The following is a 14,890-nucleotide window of genomic DNA, read 5'->3' on the forward strand; positions in this document are numbered from 1 at the left end:
GCAGCACGCAGCAACAGCGAAGGTTAGCGATTTACAAGAACCGTTGGATGACATTTAGATTCGCTGACTGTAAATTGGTACTCTCTTCGTTCCAAATTATAAGTCTTTCTAAGAATCTTGGAGAGCCAAAATTTTTTAAATCTGACCAAATTTATATAGTAAAATAATAATAATTTTTGGTAACAACCAAGTATCGTTAGATTCTTTGTTAGTTATATTTTCATAGTGTACCTATTTTATGACATAAATCTTTATATTTCTCTCTATATTTTTTTTGATCAAACTTGAAATGCTTTGACTCTCTAAGATAATGACTTATAATTTGGAGTAGGTATTTAGTTTGATCTCAAGACGCTGTGTGCCGTTGGATCCATGCATGCATGCACGGAACGGAATCGTGGGGATCCATCCAGCTAGACCCGATGACTCGCGCCAACACCAACTGCTTAACCGCGCGCCATGGCCTGATGGCCATGCATGCCAACCGTAGCATGATCACTTGACTTGACTTGTTCACCACCACACCGTACCGCCGCCTCTCCCTCTCCCTCGTCCTCGTCCTCGTCCGCGCGCGCATATGGCCCTGCCACTCTACGGCTGCAGGTCCTGCTCTGTGCATGACGCCATCGTCTTCTGCCTCTGGTGCGTCGCCAGGCTGTGCCTGCACTGCGACGCCGCCGTGCACGTGCACAGGGCGGCGGCGCTCCACCCGCGCGCCCGGCTCTGCGACGCCTGCGGCGACGCACCCGCCGTGGTGCGCTGCGACGGCACCGTGACGCTCTGCGCCGTGTGCGTCGGCCGCGGCGCTCCTGGCGTCACCCGAACCGGCGTCGCCACGTACACCGGCTGCCCCGGCCCCGCCGAGATGGCGCGCCTCATCTCCGTGGACCCGCCGCAGCCGCAGCAGGACTTGGAGGCCTGGCTCGCCGACAAGCTGGAGGACGACGACGAGCAGGATCATCAGCTCCCGCCAGATTGGGATGTCGCCATGGAAACCGCCAGACTCGAGAAGATGCTGGCAGACAGCTGCTACACTAGTAGTCAGCCTGAGGTAATAATTAATAAATGCATTATTGTGAATTGGCTAATGCATGAATGGCTTGTCATAATTAAAATAAAAATCATTGGCAGTCATCATCCTCTCATGGCAATGGCAATGGCAATGGCAACCATCAGCTCATCTTCTCCTCGTCGCCGGCGGGCTACTGTCAGCAACAGCATCAACAAGCCACTGCTGTGCAGCCGTCTTGGCAGAACAACAATGACGCCGGATTCCCTTTCGGTAGCGGCGTGTTGCCGGAGACCGCAGGTTTCATGCAGCAGCAGCAGGCTGCATCCCAGCCACCGCAGATGACGACGGCCGCTGACCATGACAATAAGATGCTGCAGGACGCCATGGCCAAGAAGCGAAAGCGAGAGGAGAGGGAGAGGGCCAAACAAAGATATAACGAGAAGAAAAAGAACAGAAGGTATAGCTAGGCTAGGCTAGCTCTGAGCTGAGCCTCTCATGAACTGAATTGATTTTTTTTTTTTTTTTTTTGACAAGGATGAACTGAACTGAATTGAATTCATTTGCAGGTTCTACAAGCAGATCATGTATGCTTCTCGCAAGGCCAGAGCAGACACAAGAAAGCGAGTCAAAGGCCGCTTTGCAAAGGCTCAGCATGATGATGATCCCCAGATTCTTGACGGCCCATCAGCATCCACAGCTACCGTGAAGAGGGTGACAAGCGGCTGAAATGGTGGACAAAAAGAAAAAATTATTCTCCTTGGTGAAATTTCCAAGAAATTCACCCCATTTCGGTGAGGTTCGAAATAATTAACGTCATTCTAGTCAAAAATATCAGTTCTTGCTCAAGTCTAGAGTTCAAACATCCCTACACAACCCTGTTCGCTTGCAGCTGTTTTTCTCTTACAACAAATCAACATCAGCACCAAACAAACTTACCATAACTTGTTCGCCTCATCTTCATGCTCCTCTTGATCAAATTTTGTCAAAATTCAGTTAAATATTAGCTGAATCTGAACATTTTGACTGTTCAAAACGGGTGAATTCTGGTCCGAAATTACCAAATTTTCGCCCTATTCGGTCAGGTCTGAAGTTTTTGTCAGTTGAATTCTAGAACCTTGCAATTACATTCGTGTTTGTTTTCTTGTTCGTCACATACAATACAATAATAGGGCTTTTTTCTTTTCTTTTTTTTGTTCTTATTGAGAAACATATAGCCCCCATAGGAAAGTTAATGTCAACAGCACGCATCATTCTTTCTGGATTTTTTGTTCCGTCGTACAATAAAGCGATAGCCTTGTCTAAATGATATTTGTTTTTTGCGCATATCAATGTTGAAAATTCTGAGCAGAAGAAACTTGTTTTGTATTTCATAATCTACTAAAGTTTAGTTCGCTAAAGTTAAGAGTTAAAGTTTATACTACTTTAGCTCACTTGTGTCCAATGAACTATAGTGGTCTTATTTTCAGGTTGACCAAATTTTAACCACTTATTTAGAGCCTTAAGAAAGTTAAAGTGGCTAAACTTTAGACTACTGAACTAAAACCAGGTATTGACTCGTTCTTATATGCAGGCGAACACGACGGCATGAACTAACGTGTAGGTGCCCAGGCGGTCTCTATGGAGCAACCGTTCACACTTAATTTAGATTTGCTCCACATGTCCATGCACATGCATTCAACGTTTGAGTGTTTTCCTCCAACTATTACTCCTAAATTAAAAATAGTCCCATTCGTCAGATGTGTGCGCATGTACTATGGTACGTGTATGTGTCCATGGTGGCTTAATTTATGAGATCATCTGCACTGCATTTTCTTTATTTCCTAGAGTGTGTGCATGCTTTGGTTAAGTCAAGTTCATGTGTATTCAATGTTATCCTAAACGGTAAACAGTTGGTCACTCTTCGTTTAGCGTCTAAACGGTTTAGACGGTGTTTAAACGGATTAGAACGGTCTAAATAATTTTACACAATATTATAAAAATATGCATATTTTTTAATGTAAAATCAATTATTCTAATATTTATACATATTTATATAACTAAAAAATCATTTATTTTAATATGTATATATGTTTATACAGAATCAAATATACATATTTATGCATGTAATAAATCAAGTGTACATATTTATAAATATAATAAATTTAAGTATACAAATTGTTGATGTTAAATTCAACTAGATTCACCTGGTATTTGCCTAAACGATCGTTTAAAAAGTCATTTAGCCCGTTTACAACCATTCTATTTAGGTTGTTAGACCATTTTTGACCATTTAAACAGTCAACTGTTTAATTTCCCGTTTACCACCTAAACAAAATAGTTTGCCATCGTTTACCATTTAATGGCCGTTTAATCGACTGTTTATGCCGTTTAGGCGAACACTTTGTGTATTTATAGACAAACACATTTCATCCCATTCCATCCCTAGAACCTAAGGGAGGTGGTTGGGGAAGTAGAAAAAAAAAGAATGAAATAATATGTACATATGTAACCAGTGCTAGTGGTGACTAACTTTTCTCATAACTCTATGTGGAAGTTGGATTGGAAACTCGACTGAGTGCCTTTAGTGCACTTGAGAAGCTTAAAAGAAGGTGGAGTTCGCTTCCAACTCCATCTTTTTCCCCTAAAGTGAAGTTTATGGAGCTGGCTTATTTGGCTAGGAAAGTTGACAATAACAAAAAAATGTTAGTGTAGATGAGTTGTAAAGCAAGTCAAGTAAAGAAGGCGGTATACCTTGATTTCCATGAATGTTCCTAGCTTATATTATATTACCTTAGGGAGGAAGGGAAGCAACAAATTGTGGCCTTGTTTAGTTCTAAAAAAATTTATAAAATTTTTCAAATTTCTCGTCACATCAAATCTTGCGGCACATGCATGAAGCATTAAATATAGATAAAAATAATAACTTATTGTACAGTTTGCCTGTAATTTGCGAAACGAATTTTTTGAGCTTAGTTAGTCCATTATTAGATAATACTCAATCCATCCCAAATTGTAAGTCGTTTGACGTTTTTATATCAAGTTTGACCACTCGTCTTATTCAAAGTTTTGTACAAAATATCACGTCTTTTTGTTGTGTATTGGTTTATTAATAAAAGTTCTTCAAGAATGATTTAAATTTGACTATATTTACATAAATTTTTTAAATAAGACAAGTGGTCAAACATGAACGCACAGGGCGAGATGGGCACGTGTCCTTTCCTCTCCTAGCAGCCAGACGAGGTCAGACCAGCCAAAGCCCCCATTTTTTACAATTTGGCTCTTTTTTTTGAAAAAAGTTCACAATTGGACCCCTGGAAAACTTAAATGCAGAAATGGACCCAGGGGGTCGGCGCCATGCATCATGGCGCCGAGGTTTCACGTCTCGGCGCCATGGATCACGGCGCCGAGGTCCTGGACTGCCTTCTCACGTGGATCTGACGTGGCAGGGAGCTCGGCGCCACAGATCACGGCCGACGCCCTTCGCTACCCGTGGACGCAGTTCATATTTTCATCTCCCCTCTCGGCTCTTTCTCTCCAAAAACCGAGCACGAATTTGGATTCAATATTTGGACCATCAAAAGTTTGATTTGTTCCATAGATCTTGAAGAGCCAGGTATACTCTTTCACATATTAGTTTTTGACTCATTGATTTGACCTATATTACACGTATGTTGTAGACTTAGATAAACCATTTATAGTTTTTTGAATGGATGATTAATATTTTTCTTATGCAATCGTAGAATGCCACGTCGTGGAAAAAGTAGCAAACCAAGGTAACCTTTCGACATGTTTCGATAAATTTCATTCGTTATTATTTATCATTTGGTAAATTGTAGTTTTCGGTTCAATCGTTATTTGCTATGACTTCTTAGAATTGAATTATTTGAACTGTAGCTATGGCCGGACGACCGGTAGTCCGTACATCCACAAGCCGCTTCCTAGCGGTGTTCCAGTACCTATGTGCTTTTGTGGTGATCCTTGCAAGGTAGAAATTTCGGAAGACGAGGAAACCTATCGGCAGAGGTATTGGATGTGTTCGAATTTTGCCTGGGAGCCTACGCCAAAACAACGCCGCAGTAACTTTATTGTAAGTTATTTTTTCTATTGTGCACTTATTAATTTGTGTCCTACGAAGCATGATTTAAATTTTTGAACAAATATATTTGTTGCAGACCCCTCCACCATTGTGTGATTTTGAGCAGTGGATCGACACTGAGGTTAAGGAGTCCGACAAGCGGCTTCTACAAGGCCTAAAGGAGTGGGATGCAGAGCGTGCAGAGATATTAGAGAAGAGACGTAGAGAGGAGGCTCAAAAGAGGGAGCACAAGGAAGAGGAGGAAAGAAGACGTGTTGCTGCGGCTCGGGAGGAGAGGGAAAAGAAGCTTGAGCGTGTGGGGCGAGCGAAGGCAGCGATTGATGAGAATCCAGATGCCCAGAGGAAGGGAAAGTGGCCTCGTTGCACTCAGTAGTTACATTACCTTATTGTTCTTTGTTTGGTTCATGGACAATATTGTTTTGTGTTGGACTTTTCAATTTGTTGTTATGTAATGCACTTTAGCAATTTTAATTTGGTTTCATTATTAGTAGACAATATTTTTATTTGAGTATTGCATAGGCAATGAAATGAGGATAATTAGTTGAAATAGAAGTTAACGAACTAGTATATTGCATAACTAGTAGCACACATCACATTGAATGGCATGTCAAAACATGCACCAAACAAGGGTGCAGAGGTCCGAGACTAAACCTAACATGGCTTAGGTAATTCAAGCAATTAACAAGCACAGGGAATGACATGTGAGAACATATACCACACAAAGGTACATAGTTCTTTTGACTAACCCTAACATGCCTTAGGTGATTAAACCAAACAACAAACATATGGATGTGGCCTGTGAATTAGTTCAGTTCTACCTAGTAGTGTGGCCACATAGCAAACTGTGTTGCCCCTTCTCCATAGTATCCTCCCGTTGTTGGTGGTGGTGGTGGGGGTGGTGGTGAAGGAGGGCCCTTGTTCTTGTGATTAGGGCATGTGCAGTATGGATCATTGCATATTGTGTTTTGGGAGCCAGTAGCATTGCTGTTGTCGTCCTCTTCGTCGTCCTTGTAACCACAGCTAACTTCCGTTTCTAAATCAAAGATACGGTCCTGCAGGTAGTAGATGTACTCTGCATGGGGATGAATAGGTCTAGGATCGACCCATCTGGTGAAGCCACAGTTCTCTTTTGACAAGGATGACTGCAATAAGTATGTAGCTTTAGCACAAGAGAGTATCTTATTGAAGGTTGAATTAGTAATATGACTTACCCATGCTCGTGGACATTTGAAGAAACGACGCCCTCCATCTATCCCCTCTGTGTACATCTGCACCAAACAATCCTCACCATGCATACATTTTGGCCACTCTTCTTTTCGGTCATCATATGCCCTCAGTGGTGCCTCTTTAGTAAAATCATGTTTGCTCTCAAGGGGGAACTTATCATAAATTGCTTCCTCAAAGTCTTTAGGACCAAGAGGACCCTCCCAAAGAAAGGGGTTACCCTTCATCGCCGCCTTTCCCTTTCCCTTCCCTCTAGACGACCCTCCAGACATTTTTACTTGAACTGAACAATCTCAAGTGAGTAGCAACGCTCTCACCACTGCGTATATATATAGGAACCCAATAGTTGGTAGCCGTTGTAGTATATAATAAATGCACCTGAAAAGCCTAGATTCGATTACTGAAAAGCCTAGTTGAAAACTGAAAAGTCTATTTGGATTGTCATCTGAAAAGGCTAGATTCGTTCACTGTTTCGGATGTGATGATTCAATGAAAAGCCATATTGGTTCACTGTTTCTGAAAAGCCTACACTGCGAAAACCAATAGGAATGGACCACAGAATATATGCACTACATTGAATAATTTATGGAAAAAATTTGCAAGAGTTTCCCCTATTTTTGGTACATCCACAGTTATAAATAGACATCACAGTACAATACAAACATTGATTCATCCAAATATCACAACACAAGCACATACGCCATCAGGAATGATAGTTCAGATAGTCCACAGAGACCATACAGTCCCATATAGTACAAATAGTCCACAAAGTTCACAGTGTCGATACATGCAAAATAACAGAAGTTATGCCATCAATTCTAAGCTGCTACCATGGTGTTAGCACAGAAGTCATCCTCACTGCCTCCTAGTCTTACCCTTACCCTTGTGGCCAAGAGCATCGGTGCCTGGAGTGTACCTACAAGGCGAACGACGTCGCCTTCTTGCAACCTGCGTAGGCTGAGTAGAAGGAGCATCAGGAAGCTGAGATAACCCAAGCTCGTCATAGTCACGCTCCTCGGCCACCCCCTCTTCGTCCTCATCATCATCGCTTTGAAAAGTATCCATAGTTGGCCGAGACGAGCTCTGTCCTCCAGATCCTATAAACATTGTTCAAATTATGTGTGCACTTAATTATGTGTGAAAATTGCTCAGTTCAAATAAACAACAAATTTAATAAAATTATACCTCCCAAAGAAGATGTACCATGCACAACAGGTGTGTTGCATTGTCGTTCCTGTGGCACATGCACATTCATCGCAGCACTAGTACCGCAACCGCACCGAGCTGCAGCACGCCTAAGCCTACGTGCTAGTCTCTATTATGCAAAGATTAAAATTCATATTGTTAGATATATGATAAATGAGGGTCGTAATACTTGTTCTTAGATAAATTCGATGTCAAGTACTTACTCCAAGAAAGTTGTTTAGTGTGTGCTCGTCCACACCTGTTCTTGGAAACCGTTCGATGTCAAGTACAGATTGCTTTATTGCGTTGCCCTATAAGATAAGACATGTATTAGTTTATATAGGTGCAATTTATAAAGTGGAAAGGACAACAATCGTACAATTGTATAGTGGAAAGGACATGTACCACTCGGTCCAAGACAGGTGCTGCCTCGATAAGTGTCCCTTGTCGTGCTGCTAGGTCATAGGAAGTGTCCTCATCCTCAGATGATTCAAGGTACGCATAATCTGCTTGGGTCCACTGAATTTTCAACCTTGTTCGTGTAACACCTAGGTACCAAGTAAGGTATGCACGAAAATTGTAGTTGGTATGTGGTTGCTCATTTTCGTAGAGGTTGTCATGAAACTGGTCCCACACCTCTATGTACTGAAGATGCAACGTTTCAAACTCAACTGTCTTCTTTTGCTTCTGACGATCAATCCTAAAATTAAATATTAAAGATGAAAATAATAACACAGATTTAACAACATTGATTCTAAAACTCAGTACGGGGTTAAAATATTGAACTAGCAACATGAATATAGTAGGTATGAAATAAATTTCAGCAAGTAGGTTGTAGTAGCACACTTCAAATACGATGGAAATGACTAAGGATATAAATTTCAGCAAGCATGGATTTGCAATAGCACATTTATAAATTTCAGCAAGCATGGATAGGCACTAAGCATGTAAATTTCAGCAACATTTATATAAATTTCAGCAAGCATGTAAAAAGTACCAACATGCATATAGGGGGTAATAAATTTCAGCAAGGATTTATATTGGACCAAGTAGCAAATAAATTTCAGCAATCATGTAATTTTCAGCAACATTTAAGGTATTGAACTTTGAATAAATATTGAACTTTGAATAAATTGCAGTCAACATATCTATCAAATGCATGGAATAAATTACCAAAATAACTTACTTGTGCAGCTCCACGGAAGTATCAAATGGAGGGACAGGTCATTGCTGGCACAAGCCAAATTGGCGGGCTACTCGATTTGGAAGGTGCCACTCAACAGCATAGAAGCAAATCAGAGGGCAGATCATCAAGTACAAGTCTTCATCCTCGCTACACATGCTGCTTACTCCAAGATGCAGCGCATCATTCGCCGTGTACGGCTCCCAATTAACCTACAAACATAAGACATGTATATGGCAAGTTAGACAAACTATCGAGCATACAATAAACAAGAACTACTGCATTTTACTCACCATGGAGGGCCTAAGCGTGTCGAGCTCATTGGCATACTGTACGTACGCACGTGAAGTCCTGCTGAAGGCGACTTTCGCCTGGTCCCAAAGATGGGCAAACGTCGGACGGTGACGAGGGTTGCCCACTGCAAACCATTCCCGAGGAGCGTCAACTATGGGCCGTCCAACTGGAAGACGAGCCCACATACAAAGCTGCAGTAGGTAAACACAACCACCAACGGAAGAACTACTTGCGGTCCGACGACACGCCTCACAAAGGCTACGGTATAGGTAAGCCAGCACTCCCGAAGCCCAGCTGTAAGTACCTGAAACCGTTGCAATCAATTTAATCAATGCATACGTAAACATAAGAAACCAAATTAATAATAACTGTGTAAGGGAAAAGTACCTGTGGTGTCCCAGTCAGTGAGGCACGGGAGGTACATCCACGATGCAGTGTCGCCTGTCGCGTCAGGGAAAAGAACACACCCAAATAGGTGCAAGATCCAAGCTCTACAGTAGTAGGCAACTGTCTCCTGGTCCGCATGTGCCGGACAATTACCAAAGCTCTGCCTAAGCCAAGCAATTGGTACCCCAGTGGTGCGCAGCGTCGGTGCCTCCGGAGGAAGTGGTCTTCCAAGGAAGGCCTCAACTCTGGCCCTCCAACCATCGGGCCTGCAGTGTCCGATAACTGGACGACCTCTAACACTCAAACCCAGGATCTTCTGAGTGTCCTGGAGTGTAACAGTCATCTCTCCACAAGGTAGGTGGAAACTATGAGTTTCTGGCCTCCACCTACAATTTAAAGAACATTGTTGTTAGGGTTTTCAGAAAGATAGATAAAGTTTGTTCAAAAAAACATACGATTACTATAGATAAATGGTGCACCTGTCAACCAAAGCTGTGATCGCCGCGGGGTTAATTGGAGGCAACCCACGACGAACCTGATACGATATCACATCCAGGCCAGCCCTCTGCAGCAGAGGTGTGTACCTGTCGTCATACCGCATCTCCTCGAACTTGTCATGCGTTCGAGGTCGAAGCGGGGGTAGTTCCTGCAACCATACAATCAAGTTATTTAATGCATAAGTACACAAATTAATAATAATTAAAAGCAAAGATCAAAGTAAGTACCGCCCCCTCGGCAGTGAGTCGTCCTCGGTGCTTCACCTCGTAGTATGGATCCAGGAGGTGGAACTGCTCCATCCTATAAACAAATTTGATCCATTACTTAGTAATTAAGCAGAAAAAAATAATACATTACAATGTCATTATATTAAACAAAGGAGCACTAGAACATGTATGTCTGCCAAAAAGTAAGTTGCATATGAAAGTATTTAAGAACTAAAGTACATAGAATATTAAGTGCACCTGACTTAGCGGCCAATGGCAAGTACGCGAGTTGTGTCCAAGTCTACCACATTTGCCACATTGATTTTGCTCGGGGTCAGTAACAAACGGGGTTGCTCTCCCTCGCCTCGTTCTACCTGAAATCTGGTCCATGACCATCTTATGCCTCGTACGCTTTCTAGTTCCACGTTTGTTCCAGCGAGCACCTGGATCTGCAATGTACCTTGGGCCAATGTATTCTGGCCACTGCCCCTCATCTAGGAAAGGCTCAAAACGGGGCGACCAAGTTAGCACAAGGCTATCAACACTCAACTCCCATGGTATCTTGGTCTCGTAGTCAAAGTTGCGATGCCTAGCTGCTGCAATATAGTGAGAACAAGGAGAGTGGTACTGTCTTGGTCTCCCACATCCACATGAAAAATCAGTCAGGACAACAATATAACTCCTTGATGGTCGGATCTCACCATCTGACGTTGTACCACCCCTTTCAGTGACCTGGTACTTGCCAGTGGCATGGTCAAAACACTCTATGTCATGTGTTCTAGCCCTTTCCTTTGCCTTGTCAAGGTGCTTCTTAGCTCTAGGTGCCCATTTCATATTATTACTCTGTAATTGCAATGCTTGAGCATGTCTATCGTTGAACCAGGCCACTAGTCTATAAAAGGTAAAAGATACAATGGCATTGACTGGCATGGCACGTATACCCTTGAGCACACTATTAAATGACTCTGCCATGTTGCTAGTCTGAAACTCGTACCTCCATCCACCATTATCATGGGCTCTTGTCCATTTCTCAGGTTCCCTCATCAAACCTAGCAGCCACTGCCTACCTTCTGCATTTGTTGCGGTTTTTAACTGCTCCAACTTCTCCTCAAAAAACGGCACCTCAAGCATTCGAGCAACCTCCTCGAATAGAGGAAAGTTGTCCTTCGTACCATCTTTCCGAAGTAAATTCTCTGCAAGGTGTCTAGTACACCAACGATGGTGCAAAGGTGCATAACCAGGAATCTGCTCCTGTACGGCACTGAGTATGCCCTGGTGCCTATCAGATATGACACCAACCTCCCTATGTGGGCCAATGACATGTATCCGAACAAGGCGCATAAACCAACCCCAGCTGTCTTTGTTCTCTCTCTCCACCAAAGCAAAAGCCAAAGGAACCAATGCGTTGTCAGCGTCACAGGAAATGGCTACCAAAAGAGTGCCCATGTACTTGCCAAGCAGAAAAGTACCATCAATTGATAACACTGGACGGCAGTGCCTAAAGGCCTGGACACACTGTGGAAAACACCAGAATGCACGAAAGAATATCTGCCTCCCATTCCTCCATTCATTAGGCTTCGGAATGTACTCGTAATGCATGCCTGGATTAGCTGCTTTCATTGCATTGAACATTGCTGGCAGCTGCTCGTACCCCTCCTCCCAGTCCCCATATATCATCTTCCAGGCCCTTTGCTTTGCCCTCCATGCTTTGCCATACTTTATGTCATATTTAAATATCTTCTGAGCCATGTCCATAATTGTTCTGACCTTCAAGTTGGGCTGACCCTTTAAAGTTGTGCATAACGTACTAGCAATAAGTGTAGAGGTCAACTGTCGATGCTTCTGTTGAAGGTCAGTCTGGGCACAAGTGTGTGGACCTACAATTTTTGTGATCTTAAACTTCCCGGTGGCCTTCTGTTTACGAGCACAGACCCTCCAGTTGCAATCTGACATCTCACACACAACCGTGTAGCGGCGCTCAACATGGGAGTGCATCACCTTGAAGGGTCTTTTACGTATTACAGAATATTGTTGCAACCACCTTCTTAAGCTGGGCAAATCATTAAAGATCATGCCCTTCTGAATTTGCACACTCTCACCAGGCTCAGGAGCCTCCAGCAGCTCATCATCTCTTCCCTCTGCATAAGCATTTTGAGAATGACTGAGGTCACTAAACTCGTGAACTAGTGGATCACGATCAGGACAAAAACGTCTGATAAGCTCCATTTCTTGTTCACTTAAAGGTGCAACTGGCCGGTCATCATCGGAATCAACAGCTCTAGCTGTGCCATAGGGCTCCTCATCATCCTCAATATTAACATCCAAACTATTAGATGCTATAAAAGCTGCGTCAACATTAAATGTTGGAGGCACAGGATGACAACAATCATTACTTGGATTGTCACCTACAACAAAACCACAAATATGCATACAATTGAGACAACTAAATCGAACGAAGGAATGCTAACAAAATGAATAATGCAACTACGCCACTTACATGGAATTGTCTGGGTCATAGGGGTATGTACGCAGCCAACCTCATTGGGACCGGATTGAGCATCAGGAACGACAACCACATCTTCCACACCCACGTTCTGAATGGGTATCAGAGAAGCTGAGGGTGCCGGATTGTCCACTAGAGGGCCAATGGGTGGTTGCCAATTAAGAGGAGAATCCACTAGAGGGCCTGGCTCCTTGGACAAGTTGCGCACAACCAAATCCAAACATTTAAACTCACTCTTCATGACAGTTTTGACATATTTGTCCCATTGAACCTCGGATACAATTGGGACCAACCGCCTAAAAATTGTCCCTGACCCGCCATGGTGAATGACCCCCTCAACTAAGATTTCTTCTTCATTCGAATTACATTTAAGCTCATCACGAGCACTACCCATCAATTCAGAAAACAAGGGCCGCTCATCAAACATCAAAGGGACCGTTTGCATTCCAACAAAATCAACATTGCCAAACTGATCTTTCTCCACACTTCCTCCATGATATAGAGTTACTAAATTGTCTATCTAATTGATATACAAAATAACCATGTTACTAGGCATATAACTAATACATATAAAACACCTAACAATGTATGTAACTAACTAACACGAGTACTACTATATAACTAAATTTACTAACTAACTAGGGTATATTATTCTTCATGTACTTGGATTTGGGATTGCTAATATATAGATATATTTGCTAATATACAACTAATAGACTTATATATCTCAATTTAGTAAAGAAATTAAAACAATTAATAACTACATTACCTAAATTAGATTAAATAGTTAAACTACGATAAATTAGGAAACAGAGAAACCAATGTGAATTCTGCTAAATTAGGTTCGATATTTTGGCTTCTAACTAAATAAAATCCTAAACTAGCTAACTAAATAAATTACTAATTGCTAACTAACAAAATTTAGGCTTCTAACAAAACTACCTAAACTTGCTATTTCAGTTTACTAAGTATTCTAAATAAATTAGTAACTCAATTATTATGTAAACTAGAATAACTAATTTCAAAAAAAAACTTACATCCCGCCGCTGCAGCAGACGGACGCAGGGCAGAGGGGCCTCAGGCTCGTGACCGCCGGAAGAGGGGAAGCCCCCTGCTCCCTGCCCCGTGACCGCCAAACGCCGGCGAAGGCGGCTCCCTGCTCCCTCGACGACGAAGCCGGCGGCGGGTGGGAAGGCCGGGGCCAAGGCGCGGACCCGAGGGCGCCCTGCGCGGCGCGGCCGGAGGGAGCAGCACCGGGGGCCGGGCCGGGCCACGCGCGCCGAGTAGGGGGACGGGCGGGGCACGCGGCGAGCGGGGGATGGAAGGGGAGCGCGGCGAGCAGGCGGCGGCGGCGGCGGCGAGCAGGGAGCGCGGCGGCGGCGAGGAAGACTGCCTCGCGAACAGAGGAACGCGAGCCGCGGCCTGGTGGTATTCAAGGGGTCGACGCCAGGATCTACGGCGCCGAGCTCGGCGCCGTGATCTGTGGCGCCGAGCTTTTTTTTCCAATGCCACGTCAGAATCTATGTTTGCCGCATCCAGGACCTCGGCGCCGTGATCCATGGCGTCGAGACGTGATACCTCGGCGCCATGATGCATGGCGCCGACCCCCTGGGTCCATTTCTGCATTTGAGTTTTCCAGGGGTCCAATTGTGAACTTTTTTCAAAAAAAGGGCCAAATTGTAAAAAACAAGGAGCCAAAGCCAACAATATTGTTTTTTTTGGTTTAATTTCGGTGTACCAACCCCATCTCCGAGGCCTTGTTTAGTTCACCCTAAAAATCAAAAAGTTTTCAAGATTCTCCATCACATCAAATCTTTCGATACATGCATAAAGCATTAAATATAGATAAAAATAAAAACTAATTGCACAGTTTACTTATAAATCACGAGACGAATCTTTTGATTCTAGTTAGTCTATAATTGGACAATATTTGCCACAAACAAACAAAAATACTACCGTAGCGAAATCTAAAATCTTTTCGCATCTAAACAAGGCCCAAATCAATGTTTGCAATTTTGGGGTGAACTAAACAAAGGCCTTGTTTACTTCCGAAAAAATTTCGGATTTCGCTACTGTAGCACTTTTGTTTTTATTTGACAAATATTGTTCAATCATAAACTAACTAGGATCAAAAGATTTGTCTCGTGATTTACAGACAAACTGTGTAATTAGTTTTTGTTTTCGTCTATATTTAATGCTTCATGCGTGTGCCGAAAGATTCGATGTGACGGAAAATCTTCCCAAGGCGCTTTTGAGGTAGGTGAAATGGTAATTGCTAGCTAGCGCCTTTGACTTTTGACTTTTGGCTCTGGGACGACCGACC

General features: G+C 43.1%; 3 protein-coding genes across 5 annotated transcripts; 2 read left to right on the forward strand and 1 right to left on the reverse strand.

Annotated features, from left to right (window-relative positions):
- On the forward strand, positions 362 to 2,908 carry LOC110431323 (zinc finger protein CONSTANS-LIKE 15-like). 3 transcript variants are annotated; one of them, XR_002448808.1, is made up of 4 exons: positions 363 to 1,051; positions 1,132 to 1,469; positions 1,579 to 1,808; positions 2,583 to 2,908. XR_002448808.1 is itself a non-coding variant. In XM_021450327.1 (3 exons), the coding sequence occupies exons 1-3, from the start codon at positions 578 to 580 to the stop codon at positions 1,736 to 1,738; spliced, it is 972 nt and encodes a 323-aa protein (XP_021306002.1). In that variant the 5' UTR covers positions 362 to 577; the 3' UTR covers positions 1,739 to 2,093. The 3 variants fall into 3 exon arrangements, 1 of the variants encoding a protein (XP_021306002.1); XR_002448807.1 differs by having other exon boundaries at positions 364 to 1,051; positions 1,579 to 1,803; XM_021450327.1 differs by lacking the exon at positions 2,583 to 2,908 and having other exon boundaries at positions 362 to 1,051; positions 1,579 to 2,093.
- On the forward strand, positions 4,496 to 5,642 carry LOC110431356. The gene is made up of 4 exons (XM_021450405.1): positions 4,496 to 4,604; positions 4,732 to 4,764; positions 4,886 to 5,078; positions 5,164 to 5,642. The coding sequence occupies exons 2-4, from the start codon at positions 4,733 to 4,735 to the stop codon at positions 5,458 to 5,460; spliced, it is 522 nt and encodes a 173-aa protein (XP_021306080.1). The 5' UTR covers positions 4,496 to 4,604; position 4,732; the 3' UTR covers positions 5,461 to 5,642.
- On the reverse strand, positions 6,912 to 13,544 carry LOC110430930. Its single transcript, XM_021449157.1, has 10 exons — positions 10,323 to 13,544; positions 10,086 to 10,158; positions 9,840 to 10,006; positions 9,361 to 9,746; positions 8,973 to 9,277; positions 8,683 to 8,891; positions 7,902 to 8,196; positions 7,721 to 7,807; positions 7,497 to 7,626; positions 6,912 to 7,408 (listed from the first exon to the last, which is right to left on the reverse strand). Exons 1-3 carry the CDS (start codon positions 12,492 to 12,494, stop codon positions 9,975 to 9,977), a joined length of 2,277 nt encoding a protein of 758 aa, XP_021304832.1. The 5' UTR covers positions 12,495 to 13,544; the 3' UTR covers positions 6,912 to 7,408; positions 7,497 to 7,626; positions 7,721 to 7,807; positions 7,902 to 8,196; positions 8,683 to 8,891; positions 8,973 to 9,277; positions 9,361 to 9,746; positions 9,840 to 9,974.

This window comes from Sorghum bicolor, chromosome 10 (genome assembly GCF_000003195.3).
Source record: "Sorghum bicolor cultivar BTx623 chromosome 10, Sorghum_bicolor_NCBIv3, whole genome shotgun sequence".
Lineage (NCBI taxonomy): Eukaryota > Viridiplantae > Streptophyta > Magnoliopsida > Poales > Poaceae > Sorghum > Sorghum bicolor.